At 45.0% G+C, this 18,916-nt stretch overlaps 1 protein-coding gene across 1 annotated transcript in view; it reads left to right on the forward strand.

The window, feature by feature from the left end:
* FGF4 (fibroblast growth factor 4) overlaps positions 1-15,849 on the forward strand; it is a 55,789-nt gene extending 39,940 nt beyond the window's left edge. The window contains exon 3 of the mRNA XM_085646297.1: positions 12,794-15,849. Within this exon, the coding sequence (XP_085502423.1) occupies positions 12,794-12,970 (177 nt within the window). The 3' untranslated portion in view covers positions 12,971-15,849. The remainder of the gene's footprint in view (positions 1-12,793) is intronic.
* Positions 15,850-18,916: the final 3,067 nt, after the last annotated feature.

An 18,916-nucleotide genomic window follows, 5' to 3' on the forward strand; every position in this document is an offset into this window, starting at 1 on the left:
GAAACGACCACGACAAGCTGACAAGCGCAACAACCGAGGCTCCCTCCAAGTTGTGCTTTGGGATCTGAGAAGCCCAACACCCGAGTAGCATCTGCACCAAAGGTGAGCCCTCCAGCATCTCTACGATCTGCGTGGGGCCCTTCTGCATTTTGCCACTCGACGCGCCTAACCGGTTGCTGGCCCGCTGGCTAGTAGCCATCTTGGCGACGAACTCTACAAAATACACCGCTGGTCTGGTTGCTCCAGACTGGCCCTTGCTCCCCTCCAAAGGAGCAGTCCTTCTGACCTTGCTGGTCAGAACCATCAGCTTATTTCATCTCCTACAACAATTGCTTTTGCCAAGGCTTGTTTGCTTTGATCAAGTTGCCGACACCGCCGACAGCGAGAGCCTGCGTGGGACAGCTCGTAAACCGACTCCTGGACGTCGTCGACCTCCAGGGACCACGTGGCTGCAGAGACAAGCTATACCTCTCTTCCTGTTTGCACCCGACATTGCCTGGTACCCACCTGGTGCCACGCTGGTCACTGGCTAGTGACTGTGAACACTGTCCCCTCTGCTTACAGGTCTTCAGCATCCCCGATCCACTCTTGGATCCACTGCATCTCTCCCGGACCGACCGCCTGCAGCATCTTTGTCTTCAGGCTCCACGGAACAGATAGAAGAAACCCGATGCACTTCGAGGCCTATGCACCCGCTTCCTGTGGGTGAGGTAAAGCTGGCACACCTGTGCCCAAGTGTAGTAATACATCTCTAGTGCCTGTGTTCCAAATCTTGAGTTCCTAGTCCATCCGGAAGATCCTCTTTGCAGTAACTTTGTACTTTTTACGCACCCATTGAAACCTATGGGAGCACGCGTGTGACTATTTGCTCTGCACACGCCACCCGTGGACCTCCTGGTCACTAACTGAAGTTAGCTCCTTGTAGGCCCAGCGATTCTAGAGGCCCTAGGCCTTTTCCCTTTTCTGTTCGTGGTACTTATACCACTATTTTAGTATATGGTTTGAGCGGCCACCAGGGCCTATCCATATAAAGTGCAACTTCTGTGTATTCTACTGTAATCTTGTTTGACGATTTGTGCTCCTGTGCTCATAAAGAGACTAGGGGTTACTTTGAGAAATAAATACATATATATTTTGAATATATATCTGTGTGGTGTCCTTTCATTGGTATAAAAGGGGGTTACATTTGGTAAAACAGCTGGCTTAACACGCTTCACGAGTTTAGCCTCAAAGACTGCTTAGCCTACGCTACCACTAGGGCAGCTAGTCCGAAAAGGTTGACTTACAACCACACCATAAGGGTTGCTTGGCATGGTACAAGGTGATCACTTTAACTAGTGAGCATCATATACCAGGCCAACTTCTCACACCAGTTTAGGCACATTCATTTTTGGTAGGCACAGGGAGATTAAGTGATTTGTCCAGAATCACAGGATGTTGAGCCTGCACCACGACTCGAACCTATTTCCCCAGCACCAAAGTTGTCCACTCTGGCCATTATGCCACATTCTCTCCCCAATTCCATGGTTAGTAGTCGGTTCTGTTTTAGGCGGCGCAAACAAGAGAAATGAGGGCTGGTGCACGCTGCCTCCCGACGAGAGCCCTGGCACTTATGTTTTTTAAAAATTAATCACTGCTCTGAGTTGTTGATTTCTCGGGGTGGCCTCACCTCAACCAAGTGCAGCAGAGCATTATATCGTTTTATAGGTTCAGTGTGTTTTTTTGGGGGGGGGCGGGGTTATGCTACCTGCTGACCTTCTTTACCCTTCTGAGGGACATATTAAAACTCGACCAACAGAAGTCAGATCTGTTCCGGAGGCACTGCCGCCATCCAGGTGCCTGGCCGTCTCCAAGGTTGCACTGGAGTCCAGACTGCCCTGCCGGGTTTTCTTGATCCTTAACCGTCTGCATTTCCTTACAGTGTTCCCATGCAGATGCTGGGTGAGAGTGCACACTCCTTCGAGAGGTTAAGGCAGGGGAATGAGTGGAACCTGAATACTGACGAATTGTTGAGTTTGATCAAACATGGAGTTTGCACTGGAACGGACGACACTGTCCCAGCTTCATAAGCTCATTCTGCCTACTTGTTCCTTGCTATAACTTGACAAAAGGGATTGTGTCTGAGACACAAAACCAGGAAATGCCCACCATACAAGCGTCCTACTGAAATCCAGTGTCCGTAGATCTCAATGGAAGACGGCTCTTCAGTTTCCAGACCGTAAAAAACAGAAGTTCTGCATTTCGGATTCCTGGTCTCAAGCACCATGTGGTCCTGTCTTTCTACTTTCAGATTGGTTTCAGAACATTGCCAGATCCCACTCAGTCTTTTGGCAACCATTACAAGTGTTAGCCATGGCCAGCACACTCATGCCACCTTTGTGTACTGAAAATGGACTCGGACCTCAGCGGAGTGGAGAGGCGTGGGTGACAGGTGAAGGCCCCTGGGCCCCTCAAGTATGCCTATTTACCTTCCTGCTACTTACCTATAGACAGGGACACTGGAATTATGCAGCAGGGGGAGGCCAAATAGTGCGGCAGGGTTGAGTAAACTATGCAGCAAGAAAAGGCATTTTATGTGGCATGGTACACCACCTTTTGTTATAGTATTACTTCATTATTTCGTGATTTTCAAACTTGTTAACATTGTCTGGGCATTGGTTGCACCTCATTAGTACCAGTCTAACATCCAAATATAGCAATAAGTAACTAGTTAATCTTTGAAAGCTTTGAAAGGGCCTTTTTTTTACTGCACTGCAACATGTTTTTCTGCATTTTTAGTAACTTTTGAACCGTTTGAACTAGAAACAATTTTTGGGGTGAAAATCTGTAGATTATAGGGTAGATGATGGATTATGTGGCAAATGAGGTAAATCTATAATCATGCAAAAATCGCAGCAGCTGCACAATCGCATAATTCTAGTGGCACGGCCTATAGCTAAGGTTGCCACCTAGCCGGTCTGGTCAACATTGCATATTTCTAGTCTAGGCTTTTCGTTAGTTGTTGTTATCAGCGGTGTTTACCAGGTTATTTCAATGGAAGGAAATGTACGCTATGAGTCCAAGAAAACAGTAGATCTTTAAATGAATTCCCAGGAGTGGCAACAAAGTACAGCAAACTTTTAGAGAAGTGCTAGTTCTGTCCCCTTCGACGTCCAAAAGTGTTTCTGATAAGTGTTTAGACTGTCCCTGTCAGAGTCTAGCAGTCTGTGAGAGAAGTGCTGGTGCTGTCCAAATTAGAGTATAGTAGTCTATTGAGAATTGCTGGTAATGTCCCGTTCAGAGTACAAACGTATATCTGAAAAGTGCTGGTACCGTCCCATTCAGAGTACAAATGTATATCTGAAAAGTGCTGGTACAGTCCCATTCAGAAGTTAGTAGTCTGTCTTAGAAGTGCTGGTACTGTACCATTCAGAGTATGGTGGTATGTCTGAGATGTGGTGGCACTTACCCATTCAGAAGTGTTGTCTGTCTGAGAAGTGCTTGTAATGGCCCATTAAGTGTATAGCAATATGTATGAGAAGTGCCAGTTGTGTCGCATTGAAAGTAGACCAGCCTCTCTGAGAAGTGCTGCTGCTGCTCCATGTAAAATATAAGAACATGTTTGAGAAATTCTGACACTGTCACTCTCGAAGTATATCAGTCTCTGAGAAGTGCTGGTACTGTTCTCTTTGAAGTATAACCATCCTTCTGAGAAGTGCTACCACTGTCCCATTCAGAGTACAGAAGGCTGTCTGAGAAGTGCTACCACTGTCCCATTCAAAGTACAGAAGGCTGTCTGAGAAGTGCTAAAACCAAAGGAAATGATGGACGGAGTGTTGAACATTGCAAGCACTCACCCCCAGTCAACTGATCTGGGTTTAATCCATCACCGTTCTTTAGCCCACTCTGCCACCCCAGTTCAGACATGGCCATATGCAAATCAGTCTGACCCTGTGCCTCATGGGAACAGTCCAGCCCGAACTGCCAAGCCATGTCTTCCCTGGACCGGAAACAAGCTTCCTAGGACCGGTTTCTGGCATTTCAGCCGTCTTCAGCCAGGCTTGCTTGAATCCAGTGGCAAAGTGAGCAAGGGACTCACGTCTGAGCATACCCTGCCAACTTATGGTGAACAAAGCAAAAACCAAAGGAAATGATGGACGGAGTGTTGAACATTGCAAGCACTCACCCCCAGTCAACTGATCTGGGTTTAATCCATCACCGTTCTTTAGCCCACTCTGCCACCCCAGTTCAGACATGGCCATATGCAAATCAGTCTGACCCTGTGCCTCATGGGAACAGTCCAGCCCGAACTGCCAAGCCATGTCTTCCCTGGACCGGAAACAAGCTTCCTAGGACCGGTTTCTGGCATTTCAGCCGTCTTCAGCCAGGCTTGCTTGAATCCAGTGGCAAAGTGAGCAAGGGACTCACGTCTGAGCATACCCTGCCAACTTATGGTGAACAAAGCAAAAACCAAAGGAAATGATGGACGGAGTGTTGAACATTGCAAGCACTCACCCCCAGTCAACTGATCTGGGTTTAATCCATCACCGTTCTTTAGCCCACTCTGCCACCCCAGTTCAGACATGGCCATATGCAAATCAGTCTGACCCTGTGCCTCATGGGAACAGTCCAGCCCGAACTGCCAAGCCATGTCTTCCCTGGACCGGAAACAAGCTTCCTAGGACCGGTTTCTGGCATTTCAGCCGTCTTCAGCCAGGCTTGCTTGAATCCAGTGGCAAAGTGAGCAAGGGACTCACGTCTGAGCATACCCTGCCAACTTATGGTGAACAAAGCAAAAACCAAAGGAAATGATGGACGGAGTGTTGAACATTGCAAGCACTCACCCCCAGTCAACTGATCTGGGTTTAATCCATCACCGTTCTTTAGCCCACTCTGCCACCCCAGTTCAGACATGGCCATATGCAAATCAGTCTGACCCTGTGCCTCATGGGAACAGTCCAGCCCGAACTGCCAAGCCATGTCTTCCCTGGACCGGAAACAAGCTTCCTAGGACCGGTTTCTGGCATTTCAGCCGTCTTCAGCCAGGCTTGCTTGAATCCAGTGGCAAAGTGAGCAAGGGACTCACGTCTGAGCATACCCTGCCAACTTATGGTGAACAAAGCAAAAACCAAAGGAAATGATGGACGGAGTGTTGAACATTGCAAGCACTCACCCCCAGTCAACTGATCTGGGTTTAATCCATCACCGTTCTTTAGCCCACTCTGCCACCCCAGTTCAGACATGGCCATATGCAAATCAGTCTGACCCTGTGCCTCATGGGAACAGTCCAGCCCGAACTGCCAAGCCATGTCTTCCCTGGACCGGAAACAAGCTTCCTAGGACCGGTTTCTGGCATTTCAGCCGTCTTCAGCCAGGCTTGCTTGAATCCAGTGGCAAAGTGAGCAAGGGACTCACGTCTGAGCATACCCTGCCAACTTATGGTGAACAAAGCAAAAACCAAAGGAAATGATGGACGGAGTGTTGAACATTGCAAGCACTCACCCCCAGTCAACTGATCTGGGTTTAATCCATCACCGTTCTTTAGCCCACTCTGCCACCCCAGTTCAGACATGGCCATATGCAAATCAGTCTGACCCTGTGCCTCATGGGAACAGTCCAGCCCGAACTGCCAAGCCATGTCTTCCCTGGACCGGAAACAAGCTTCCTAGGACCGGTTTCTGGCATTTCAGCCGTCTTCAGCCAGGCTTGCTTGAATCCAGTGGCAAAGTGAGCAAGGGACTCACGTCTGAGCATACCCTGCCAACTTATGGTGAACAAAGCAAAAACCAAAGGAAATGATGGACGGAGTGTTGAACATTGCAAGCACTCACCCCCAGTCAACTGATCTGGGTTTAATCCATCACCGTTCTTTAGCCCACTCTGCCACCCCAGTTCAGACATGGCCATATGCAAATCAGTCTGACCCTGTGCCTCATGGGAACAGTCCAGCCCGAACTGCCAAGCCATGTCTTCCCAGGACCGGAAACAAGCTTCCTAGGACCGGTTTCTGGCATTTCAGCCGTCTTCAGCCAGGCTTGCTTGAATCCAGTGGCAAAGTGAGCAAGGGACTCACGTCTGAGCATACCCTGCCAACTTATGGTGAACAAAGCAAAAACCAAAGGAAATGATGGACGGAGTGTTGAACATTGCAAGCACTCACCCCCAGTCAACTGATCTGGGTTTAATCCATCACCGTTCTTTAGCCCACTCTGCCACCCCAGTTCAGACATGGCCATATGCAAATCAGTCTGACCCTGTGCCTCATGGGAACAGTCCAGCCCGAACTGCCAAGCCATGTCTTCCCTGGACCGGAAACAAGCTTCCTAGGACCGGTTTCTGGCATTTCAGCCGTCTTCAGCCAGGCTTGCTTGAATCCAGTGGCAAAGTGAGCAAGGGACTCACGTCTGAGCATACCCTGCCAACTTATGGTGAACAAAGCAAAAACCAAAGGAAATGATGGACGGAGTGTTGAACATTGCAAGCACTCACCCCCAGTCAACTGATCTGGGTTTAATCCATCACCGTTCTTTAGCCCACTCTGCCACCCCAGTTCAGACATGGCCATATGCAAATCAGTCTGACCCTGTGCCTCATGGGAACAGTCCAGCCCGAACTGCCAAGCCATGTCTTCCCTGGACCGGAAACAAGCTTCCTAGGACCGGTTTCTGGCATTTCAGCCGTCTTCAGCCAGGCTTGCTTGAATCCAGTGGCAAAGTGAGCAAGGGACTCACGTCTGAGCATACCCTGCCAACTTATGGTGAACAAAGCAAAAACCAAAGGAAATGATGGACGGAGTGTTGAACATTGCAAGCACTCACCCCCAGTCAACTGATCTGGGTTTAATCCATCACCGTTCTTTAGCCCACTCTGCCACCCCAGTTCAGACATGGCCATATGCAAATCAGTCTGACCCTGTGCCTCATGGGAACAGTCCAGCCCGAACTGCCAAGCCATGTCTTCCCTGGACCGGAAACAAGCTTCCTAGGACCGGTTTCTGGCATTTCAGCCGTCTTCAGCCAGGCTTGCTTGAATCCAGTGGCAAAGTGAGCAAGGGACTCACGTCTGAGCATACCCTGCCAACTTATGGTGAAGTGCTACCACTGTCCCATTCAGAGTACAGAAGGCTGTCTGAGACATGCTACCACTGTCCCATTCAGAGTACAGAAGGCTGTCTGAGAAGTGCTACCACTGTCCCATTCAAAGTACAGAAGGCTGTCTGAAAAGTGCTACCACTGTCCCATTCAGAGTACAGAAGGCTGTCTGAGAAGTGCTGCCACTGTCCCATTCATAGTACAAAAGACTGTCTGAGACGTGCTACCACTGTCCCATTCAAAGTACAGAAGGCTGTCTGAGAAGTGCTGGCACTGTCCCATTCAGAGTACAGAAGGCTGTCTGAGAAGTGCTGGCACTGTCCCATTCAGAGTACAGAAGGCTGTCTGAGAAGTGCTGCCACTGTCCCATTCATAGTACAAAAGACTGTCTGAGACGTGCTACCACTGTCCCATTCAGAGTACAGAAGGCTGTCTGAGAAGTGCTGGCACTGTCCCATTCAGAATATAGAAGACTGTGAAGTGCTGAAGCTGTCTCATGAAGAGTAAGTCTGTCTATCAGGGCAGTGCTGGTACTGTCCCACGCCGAATATTAGAGTCTGCCCGGGGTATGTCTGTCCTGCCCCATTCAGAATACCGCAGTCTTCGACAGGATATGATTTCAAACAAAGAAAAGGTGGAAAGATGAAGTTGAGCTTCATAAAGTGAAGTACTAGGAAGGAATGCTGTGCAAGGAAGGTGAAACGAAACCCGAATAATGAGCTGTGTGCGCATGGATTGTAAATAATCAATAATTTTGAAGGCCCCTGAACACATACAAAAGCAATAAAATCAATAAAAAACTAACTGTTCAATAATAAACGCATCGTGCCACAGAGAGGGTCTCCAGATAGTAAATAGATGTGTTGATATACAGAAATCTTTCGGAGAAGTTTTGATACTGACCACTCATTCTATAGCAAACATTCTGAGCAGTGCAGGTGGCACAGCTACAGCCCCTCCCCCCACCCCCACGTCTCAAGAGTACTCTTTACTTATTGACCTCTACACCTCCTTACTTCCATGCCATGGCTGTGTCTGTGCTTCTTCTGTTTGCCAGTAAAGACATCGGTTTGCTGCCGTTACCTGAAAAAGGCGTTCCTAATAGTTTACAATGGCATTAGGGTATACCATAAGCAGCACCTGAGGGGGTGTTTCTAGGTTCGCTGTGATGCAACTTGAAGAAAGACATTGTTTAGACTACATTGAAACCACGTGCTTGTGCCAGCCTGTCCTCACCTCCTCCTGTCCCATGCAGGTCTCTTGACTCGGTGGAGTCTAGGGATAAGTGTGTCTTCGGACGATTTTGCATTTCGATTTCAGACCAGGTAGTGGTGCTGCCCTCAGCTTTAGCTCATATGCACATATGTTCATACATGCCCACGCCTTGGAAGACATCTGAGCATGCAGCTGGAGCGCGTCCATTTAAGCTGCATTGGTGGACGCCATTGTTTAGTTATTGTGCCTTGCAATACCACTGAGTGTGCATCATGAAGTATTTGATGGGACACTGTGCTTTGTGAGGTGATCAGCTTCTTTGCTAAAATGCATGTATTAAATGACAATAATGGCTTTCCCATTGTAGCAGGGACTGGGTGTTGTTGCATTATTTCATCAGTAATGTGGGGCCAGTTTTATTTGTTGTTTTCTCTAAGTGGATGATCCTTTACATACTCATTAAGGCAGTGATGGTGAGGTCGTTTAAAAAAAAAGGGGAGGGATGCGTTAATAATGAGGCAGCCGCAATCATCCATTGATTTATGAGACACAGTCATATGCCTCAAGTGTCTTTCCAGCCCCTCTCCCCCTTTTCCAAGGGAGGCTTCCCTGGTGCTAGAATGGCCGGCTTTGCTATACACATACATACAAACAATGTAAGAAAACCCAAGAAGAGGAAGTGGATTTTAAAGACCCTAGAGGCCGTATTATGGAAAGGAACCACAGGGGCGCAAGCCCCGGTGTTGCAACAGGCATGGGTGCCCTCTTTGCGTGACCCGGGGGCACTTGAGTATTACAGAAAGGGCAGCAGACACTTGTGTGGCCATTTCTGTAATACAGATAGCACAGGCGCATATCACCAGAGGGTGTTCCCTCATTTGCATGGGGTGTGCTCCAATGCAAATGAGGGAATCTCTTTGCCTCTGCACCCACACCGCATTATAGACGCAGAGACTAAGAAGCTGTCAGGAGGCGCACTTTCAGAGCGCCCCCTGATGTAAGCCCTGTGAGGAGGGAATGAGGGCCTGTAGATCCTCCCCGTCCCCAGATATCCCCCTCCAGACAGGTGCAGTCACTCACTACACCTGCCTGAAAGAGGATCTCTCTCCCGTCTTAAAATGCAGTTAGGTTGCCGCCCGCACAGTGAAACACAGAGCGGCTGCTTCAAAGCCGCTATGATTTTCACTTGAATGCACTGCCCCCAGGGCAGCATGACTTGGCGGCTGACTTGGGGACAGCGCATTAAATGTAATATGGAGCACTTTCCATGTCTGTGCCTGGCACAACTGTTTTAAGTTAAAGTGCGCTGTGGCACAAACAGGGAAACAGCGCCCTATGTGTAACAGGGCCCCAGGTGTTTATATTGCACATTTTTTAGCTCTTGCATGAGACAGCACATGTACTGTCGCTTGCAAGATTTTTTATTAACTTAACCATAAAAGGCGTTAAAGTCTGCCTATTATGTACCAATGGTTAGTGCCATCATCACTCATTTCCTTGCTGCTCATTGGTCAGTGTAACTTTCTCTCTCCGATGGAGCATGGACAAAGTACTGATTAATTTCTTCATTAGTGTCCTTCTGCTGCTCATGTTCAGATTGAGGAACTTTGACACTGTTTTCAAAAGCAATCTTTACTACGACGTTGGTTTTATATCATTCAGGGCGACACTGTAGCCATGGACTTATTTTATGTGTAAAAGCATTTCCTTTTTTTTCCAATATGCAATTTTAGGTTTTTATTAAAGCAGTCCATGCAACTGCATGTTTTTCTAGGCTGTTCCTCTTCTCTGTGATAACACTGTACCCAGGTTTAATGTTCAAAGGCTCCAGGGTGAAACTGGTTCAATGAACTGTTGAAATTCACTTAGTTCATTTTCGACTGGCTTATTTAATGTTTAAAAAGAATTTCCTTTTGTTTTTTAATGTGCAAATACACTTAGTTTTCTAAGTGCAACTTTACTTCAATGTTGCTTTTATATCCTTCAGGGCTACCCTGTAGCCAGAGACTTAGTTAATGTTTAAAGGCATGTTCTTCCGTTTCAACATACAGTTTTACCTCTGTATTACAGCAGTTTGTGCAACTGCATGTTATTTCTGTGTTGTGCCTCTCACCGGCTCCAACACATTAGCCACAGAGAGCAGTTTTTCCATACCATACACAGTGGCAGCTGCTGCAGAACAGAAAAGGTGGGACAGAGAGGGGGGTAAACGGGAAAAGAAGGATGGGATGACTTGCCTGCCGACCGCCGACTCTCCTCTGTCCTCTTCTGTTCCTGTCAACTCCCGGCAGCTCCCAGGCTCCCAGACACCCCGAAGCCAATCACGAACCACCTGTCATCCTTGTGATAAAATTACCAGCATTACAGGATCATCGTGATTGATCTGAGCGACCTGATTTGCTACTGGACAGTGCCTGGGAGCCTAGGACTGTTCTCCACCTGATTGTGCAACACTGGTGGTGGAGAAATGCTAAGATGGGCGGCCAAAACGACATGGGCCCTTATGGTACCCATCACTCCTCCTCTTCCCATCGTAATGACAGCCCAGCCCTGCCCCGTCCTGGCTGGCTCAGACTCAGCACTGACAAAAATATATAATAACACTGTGTTATTGTTTTTTGCACTCCTCAGGGAGCAGTGGGGCGATGCTCCTCCTCGTTAACGGAGGAGACGCTGCTGGCCATACCTTACAATTAAAGCTCATACTGTACTGTACAATGACAGGCCATACCATACCATACTAGACAATGACAGTCCATGCCATACCATACCATACTAGACAATGACAGTCCATGCCATACCATACCATACCATACTAGACAATGACAGTCCATGCCATACCATACTAGACGATGACAGTTCATACCTTACCATACCATACTAGACAATGACAGTCCATACCATACTAGACGATGACAGTTCATGCCATACCATACTAGACAATGACAGTCCATGCCATACCATACCATACCATACCATACTAGACAATGACAGTCCATGCCATACCATACTAGACAATGACAGTCCATACCATACCATACTAGACAATGACAGTCCATACCATACCATACTAGACAATGACAGTCCATGCCATACCATACCATACCATACTAGACAATGACAGTTCATGCCATACCATACTAGACAATGACAGTCCATACCATACCATACCATACTAGACAATGACAGTCCATACCATACCATACTAGACAATGACAGTCCATACCATACCATACCATACTAGACAATGACAGTCCATACCATACCATACTAGACAATGACAGTCCATGCCATAACATACTAGACAATGACAGTCCATACCATACCATACTAGACAATGACATTTCATACCATACCTTTCCATTCTAAACAATGACAAGCCATACCATACTATAAAATGACAGCATGTACCATACTAAACTATAGGATACAATGATTAGCCATAACATACCATAGTAAAAAATCACAGGCAAAAACATTATGTATCATTCTATACAATCACAGCCCATACTTACCATGTTACACAATAACAAGCCATACCATCATTCATACTAAACAATGATGGGTCATACCATACCATATTATATAATTACAGGCCAACCCACACCATACCATACTATACAATGACAGGCCATACCAGACTATACTCATACCTAGATGTGGGGGTGTCGGCATCTTCTTATGCCTTAGTGACTATTGATTCTTACTACACTGTGCTTAGGCTACCATCCCATGGCATCCCATGAACTGCTGCATCAACCGTGTGCAGATGGAATTTGACTGATCACCATATTTTGACCTATGACCTCACAGTAACCTCATACTGGCTTATACTTTGGCTGATACAGTAGGCACGCACATTCAAGTCATGCACTTGTTTCACTTCCTGGCTCCAGACTGGTCTGTGACTTCCTTTCACGGGCCCTGTCAGCTGCATGTTTCATACATGTGCCACCTTTAAGCCTCTTCAAGTTGTTATTGTAGGAGAGTGTGAGCAGGAAGATGAGGAAACAGGAGAAAGCAGAGGATGGAGAGAAACTGTGAAATGATGCCCTGCGAGTAACTTCTGTAGTGCCTCTGAAGCCATACCTATGCAGCTTCTAAGCGCTGAGGCACAGCAGAAGAGGGAAGGGAGGGCATGTGATGGAAGGAGCAGATAGAAAATAAAATAGGAGAATACCCGGAAACAGTGCTTTGCACAACACTTACTTGAGGATTACGGCAGTTTATCTCAATGCGCTGTTGCACATGCTGTGGAAATCTGGGACAATTCTGACATGTATAGGTTGATTCGGTCACTTGGGATATGGGCTTGATAAAAAAAAAAAGAATTGTGTAATAGCGTAATAGTGAAACATCGTAACGCCTACTGCAGAATTAATATTGCTTAATTTCGACTTCAGTGGAGCACCAGCGTTTTTATCACGTTTTAGCCACCCTGTTAGATAAACTGTTTAGTTTTTTTTGACACAATGAAGCTAAAATAAACCTTTGCTTGTGTATTCTAGAAACATTACAATGAAGAATGTAAGTTCAAAGAGACGCTCTTGCCGAACAACTACAATGCCTACGAGTCTTGGAGGTACCCGGGGATGTATGTCGCCCTGAGCAAGAACGGAAGAACAAAGCGCGGGAACAGAGTGTCTCCCACCATGACCCTGACACACTTTCTCCCTCGGATCTGAAATTTCAGGCCTCAGAGGAGGGGGCTCGCAGGGGACTTGGAAACACTGGGCACTTTTTCCTGGAGACTTTTTTTTGGCACGAGCCGGTGTAAAATATTTAAATAAATTATTTCAATTTGTATATAGAGACGATGGAAAACACAAAAATGTATTTATGGGTTTGATATTTTTTTACGTTGAAAAAACAAAACGGACTTTCTTCGATGGCATACCCCGTGGAATATTGTGTGTGTGTTTTTTTTTAATCTTAGATTATCACAGATGTGCTGCTATTACAAGATAAAAAAATACACAATTTTGCACACGTGGAGTGTTTGTGAATCGACAATAGCAGAAGTTCATAAATTATTTGTGGACACCATAATAAGCTTTTATCCCAATCAGTATTAGATGTTGTAGAGAGAGAACAACTCAAACATTCTTTCCCAATAAGGCGTGGACATACAACAGTATGCAAGTCAACATCTACTGCATGAGGGACTGGCGCAAGTATTTGTCACTTGGTAACTTTACATTTCAGATGTCACATGAAACATACCCCGCTCCCTGGCCTGACAGCTTTTGATGGCGGCTTGTCGGAACCCACAATGTCTACACTCCATGGAACCTCCATGCGACAGCGGTCCTCTTCATTGAAGTGGTGTTGGCTTACCTCATGCGCAAGCACCATCTTAGAGTGCCACCCAACCGATCTGTTTTTAGATGTGTCGCTTCTGACCTCTGACCCCGCTTGCCGTCAATCTTTGTTAGAGCCATCCAGTCTCCCATCAGGGAAGCAGGAGGTGCCCCGATTCCTCACCCAAGTGCTCCACAATGTTTTTTTTACCGCAAGGCTGACCACAAAAACCGACAGGCGCGCCTGACTCCTTCATATTCTATATTAAGTTTGGGAACATTTTAAAATCCATCAGGAGCTCAAGAAAAAAAGGGAACATGGTCGAAATCAGGGTCAGAACAAAACATGAAATTTGTACATAGGTTTTTTTGAGAACCATTTAGGTCAACATCTCTCATTTCTTGCAAGTGGACAAAATGCAGAAGACGAGAAACAATGCAGTAGTTTTGTTGTCGCTTCTAGAACGAGGAAACCGGAGTTTATTTTTCAGGCTTCCTTCTTGGCTGAATAAGGGATCCTGGCCAAACCATCCCCTCTCTCCATGCTTAGCTGCCTTCATCCATTACATTGCAAATACAGTAACAGGCTGCACAGGGCTAGAAGTCAGAGAATAAACAAAATGGGAATGTTCCTCATAGATTATTTAACTTGATTCCGAATTAACACTCATTCACCCAAATTGTGAGAGTATGAGATGTATATTTAAACTGAAATAAATTGTGATGCGTTCCCCACGAAAACAACATATACTGTCTGCAGTTTAATGCTGTTCTAGTTTCAAACTCATGTCCAATAACCTTTATGAAATAAAAAAATCCTCACTTATCCGTGAAGCAAGTTCCAAGAAATATCTGTAAGCCTTGACGCAAATTTTTGCATCCCAGATATGTGTTTCTGCATCTGAATCCAAGCGTGCACAGCCCAGGGCTTCCAATTTGAGCCTCGTCACGTTCGAGCTATCTTTACCCAGTGATGTACTTTTAGAAGCTATATTCATGGTGCAAATATTTGCAGACAGCTGCTGGACTGTACTATAGGGACCTGAAGTAACCCTATATTTTTCTTCATATATTTCTGAAGTTGAACTCTTGCCTCTGAAGCAGACTGGAAAATGCGCCCTTTAACGTTGCAAAAGATTTGGAAAAATTGGGAAAAGTTTATAAAACATCCAGAGTGTTATGACCTTATAGTCACATAAGGTGACATTTTCCCTAATTTGCTAGATGCACGTCAGTAAGGACTTTGTTATAATTATTATTAGAACATTGGAATGTTTAGAGCTCCATTGAAGACAATAGAGTCACTCCGGGCTCATAATGACGGGTATAATGCTCCAACATTCCAATGTTTGTCTTTCATTTTCTCCCTATTTTATTTAGAACATTCTAGCCTTAGTGGCTAGAATATTCTATTTGCTTTATAGCCCTTCTACCTCGGGCTACACCAGTTGTTAAACACCCTCACTCTCGTGATAGACCGGAGCTGTGATTTGAGGGCCTTTAACATCTGATATAGCCCTTGGCAGTAGGCGATGAGGCTATACTGAAGATAGGAATCTAAATGTCCGTGGAGATCATAATATGAGGTCTAAATTCACCGTTTATTTTAACATTCCTTCAAAACTATCTCTCTTAGCAGTCACAGGGGTTCATAGTTTATTTTCATCGGCTTTCTAACGGTAATGCAGATTTCCAATTTCCATGAGATCAGAAAGTGGGGGTTGGGGGCAGATTATAGGCAGAGTAAATCAAAGTTTTTATGAGTGGGAGGGAAGCCTTATAATGTACCCACATATTGCCATGTGCTTAGCTCCTATGGCTTTCCTTATCTGTACACTCTGGTGTACTTCTTACGCGTACACTGGTGACATTTCCTCACGGCTGCTTGTTGGCGCTAAAAATAGAAGAGCTGTTCTTTTGTAAGTTAACTTTAACACCGTTTATTTACGACACTGAAACTGGGGATATTTTCTTACCTCTCAGCAACTTCAAAAGGGCGCAAAAATGCCAATTTTAAAGTGAAAACCAATGCTCAGAAAACTTAATGAAATAATGGGGGAAACTGTAGTATCATAAAAAGTGTGAAAAAAATGTTAAGTATCACTAACTGCTGTAACCCCTGACCATGCTACTCATGTGATCGCATTGATATTAAAGATAGTTATTCGATATGGGTTCTGATGTACTCAAGTAGTAGGAAAAAGTTGACTGTACTGGACATTCTGAAGTACATGTGCCAAATCTGTAGTTTTATACAGGACCTATTTAATACTGTGGTGTATGTGCTGTGCACATTCAAATGCTTAATAAATGTTACATTTTTACGAACTCGTGGATTGAATTTCATTAGAGTGAGCGAGTATAGCATGTATGGTGCATATCACTATCAGTAGAGTGACTGAGTATTGTATGTATTGTGCATATCGCTATCAGTAGAGCGAGTGAGTATTGCATGTATTGTGCATATCACTATCAGTAGAGTGAGTGAGTATTTAATGTATTGTACATATCATTATCAGTAGAGTGAGTGAGTATTGTATGTATTGTGCATATCACTATCAGTAGAGTGAGAGAGTAGTGCATGTATTATGCATATCACTATCAATAGAGTGAGTGAGTATTGCATGTATTGTGCATATCACTGTCAGTAGAGTGAGTGAGTATTGCATGTATTGTGCATATCACTATCAGTAAAGTGAGAGAGTTTTGTATGTATTGTGAATATCTCTATCAGTAGAGTGAGTGAGTATTTACTGTACTGTGCAAATCGCTATCAGTAGAGTGAGTGAGTATTGCATGTATTGTGCATATCGCTATCAGTAGAGTAAGAGAGTATTTAATGTATTGTACATATCACTGTCAGTAGAGTCAGTGAGTATTGCATGTATTGTGCATATCGCTATCAGTAGAGTGAGTGAGTATTGCATGTATTTTGCATATCACTGTCAGTAGAGTGAGTGAGTATTGCATGTATTGTGCATATCGCTATCAGTAGAGTGAGAGAGTATTGTATGTATTGTGCATATCGCTATCAGTAGAGTGAGTGAGTATTGCATGTATTGTGCATATCACTATCAGTAGAGTGAGTGAGTATTGCATGCATTGTGCATATCACTATCAGTAGAGTGAGTGAGTATTTAATGTATTGTACATATCACTGTCAGTAGAGTCAGTGAGTATTGCATGTATTGTGCATATCGCTTTCAGTAGAGTGAGTGAGTATTGCATGTATTGTGCACATCACTGTCAGTAGAGTGAGTGAGTATTGCATGTATTGTGCATATCACTATCAGTAGAGTGAGAGAGTATTGTATGTATTGTGCATATCGCTATCAGTAGAGTGAGTGAGTATTGCATGTATTGTGCATATCACTGTCAGTAGAGTGAGTGAGTATTGCATGTATTGTGCATATCACTATCAGTAGAGTGAGAGAATATTGTATGTATTGTGCATATCGCTATCAGTAGAGTGAGTGAGTATTGCATGTATTGTGCATATCGCTGTCAGTAGAGTGAGTGAGTATTGCATGTATTGTGCATATCGCAATCAGTAGAGTGAGAGAGTATTGTATGTATTGTGCATATCGCTATTAGTAGAGTGAGTGAGTATTGCATGTATTATGCATATCGCTATCAGTAGAGTGAGTGAGTATTGCATGTATTGTGCATATCACTATCAATAGAGTGAGTGAGTATTGAATGTATTGTGCATATCGCTGTCAGTAGAGTGAGTGAGTATTGCATGTATTGTGCATATCACTATCAATAGAGTGAGTGAGTATTGTATGTATTGTGCATATCGCTATTAGTAGAGTGAGTGAGTATTGCATGTATTATGCATATCGCTATCAGTAGAGTGAGTGAGTATTGCATGTATTGTGCATATCACTATCAATAGAGTGAGTGAGTATTGAATGTATTGTGCATATCGCTATTAGTAGAGTGAGTGAGTATTGCATGTATTATGTATTATGCATATCGCTATCAGTAGAGTGAGTGAGTATTGCATGTATTGTGCATATCACTATCAATAGAGTGAGTGAGTATTGCATGTATTGTGCATATCACTATCAGTAGAGTGAGTGAGTATTGAATGTATTGTGCATATCACTGTCAGTAGAGTGAGTATTGAATGTATTGTGCATATCACTATCAGGCTCTCTCAGAAAACTGTAGGACAACTAGTCTTTCTAAAATGATTCCTCAGCAGAACCAATGCACCTCTCAAAAAGGAAACCTTTCTGCTCGACGATCCCTACATACACACAAGATGGTTTCTGCTCCTTTATCTGCTGGCCACTGACTGTGACAGTGGGACTTTCCATGCCTGCCTTCTCACAAATTGTCAAAGTATGCAGGATAATATACTTAAATTACATGTAAGAATGCATACTCAACATTGTGAAACATCTTTTCTAAACAGAAGGAAGCGGGGCGATGGTGGTGGCGACAAAGGTTCAATTATTATTGTTACTATGGTTATTTATAGTTTTGTTGAGGGTACACCGGGCTACCTCAGGTGTCAAAGTACTGAGTAGGTCAAATTATATAAACAATTATGGCCACCAGGTGGGCACATTTTTATGTTGTTTGGGTAAAGATAAAAGACAAAAATGCAAATCCCTATGGGCAGGTGATATAACATGTTTGGTCGCTTTACCCACCCATTTTTCTTTGATGCTGCATTGTGGTACAGTTCCCTCCACTACATGTGGATAGGGTGTCACTGGTTCTGCCACAGATGTAAGGGGTACAAAAGGGGGTGGTGATGGACGGAGCATCAGAACCAATCAAACACTCACACCCAGTCAACAGATCTGGGTCTGATCCATCACCGTTCTTTAGCCCACTCTGCCACCCCAGTTCAGACATGGCCATATGCAAATCAGTCTGACCCTGTGCCCCATGGGAACAGTCCAGCCCGAACTGCCAAGCCATATCTTCCCTAGACCGGAAACAAGCTTCCTAGGTCCGGTTTCTGGCATTTCAGCCGTCTTCAGCCAGGCTTGCTTGAATCCAGTGGCAAAGTGAGCAAGGGACTCAACGTCTGAGCATACCCTGCCAACTTATAGCGAACAAAGCGGTACAAAAGGGGGTGGTGATGGACGGAGCATCAGAACCAATCAAACACTCACACCCAGTCAACAGATCTAGGTCTGATCCATCACCGTTCTTTAGCCCACTCTGCCACCCCAGTTCAGACATGGCCATATGCAAATCAGTCTGACCCTGTGCCCCATGGGAACAGTCCAGCCCGAACTGCCAAGCCATATCTTCCCTGGACCGGAAACAAGCTTCCTAGGACCGGTTTCTGGCATTTCAGCCGTCTTC

Source organism: Triturus cristatus, chromosome 3_1 (genome assembly GCF_964204655.1).
Source record: "Triturus cristatus chromosome 3_1, aTriCri1.1, whole genome shotgun sequence".
In the NCBI taxonomy this organism is placed as follows: Eukaryota; Metazoa; Chordata; class Amphibia; order Caudata; family Salamandridae; genus Triturus; species Triturus cristatus.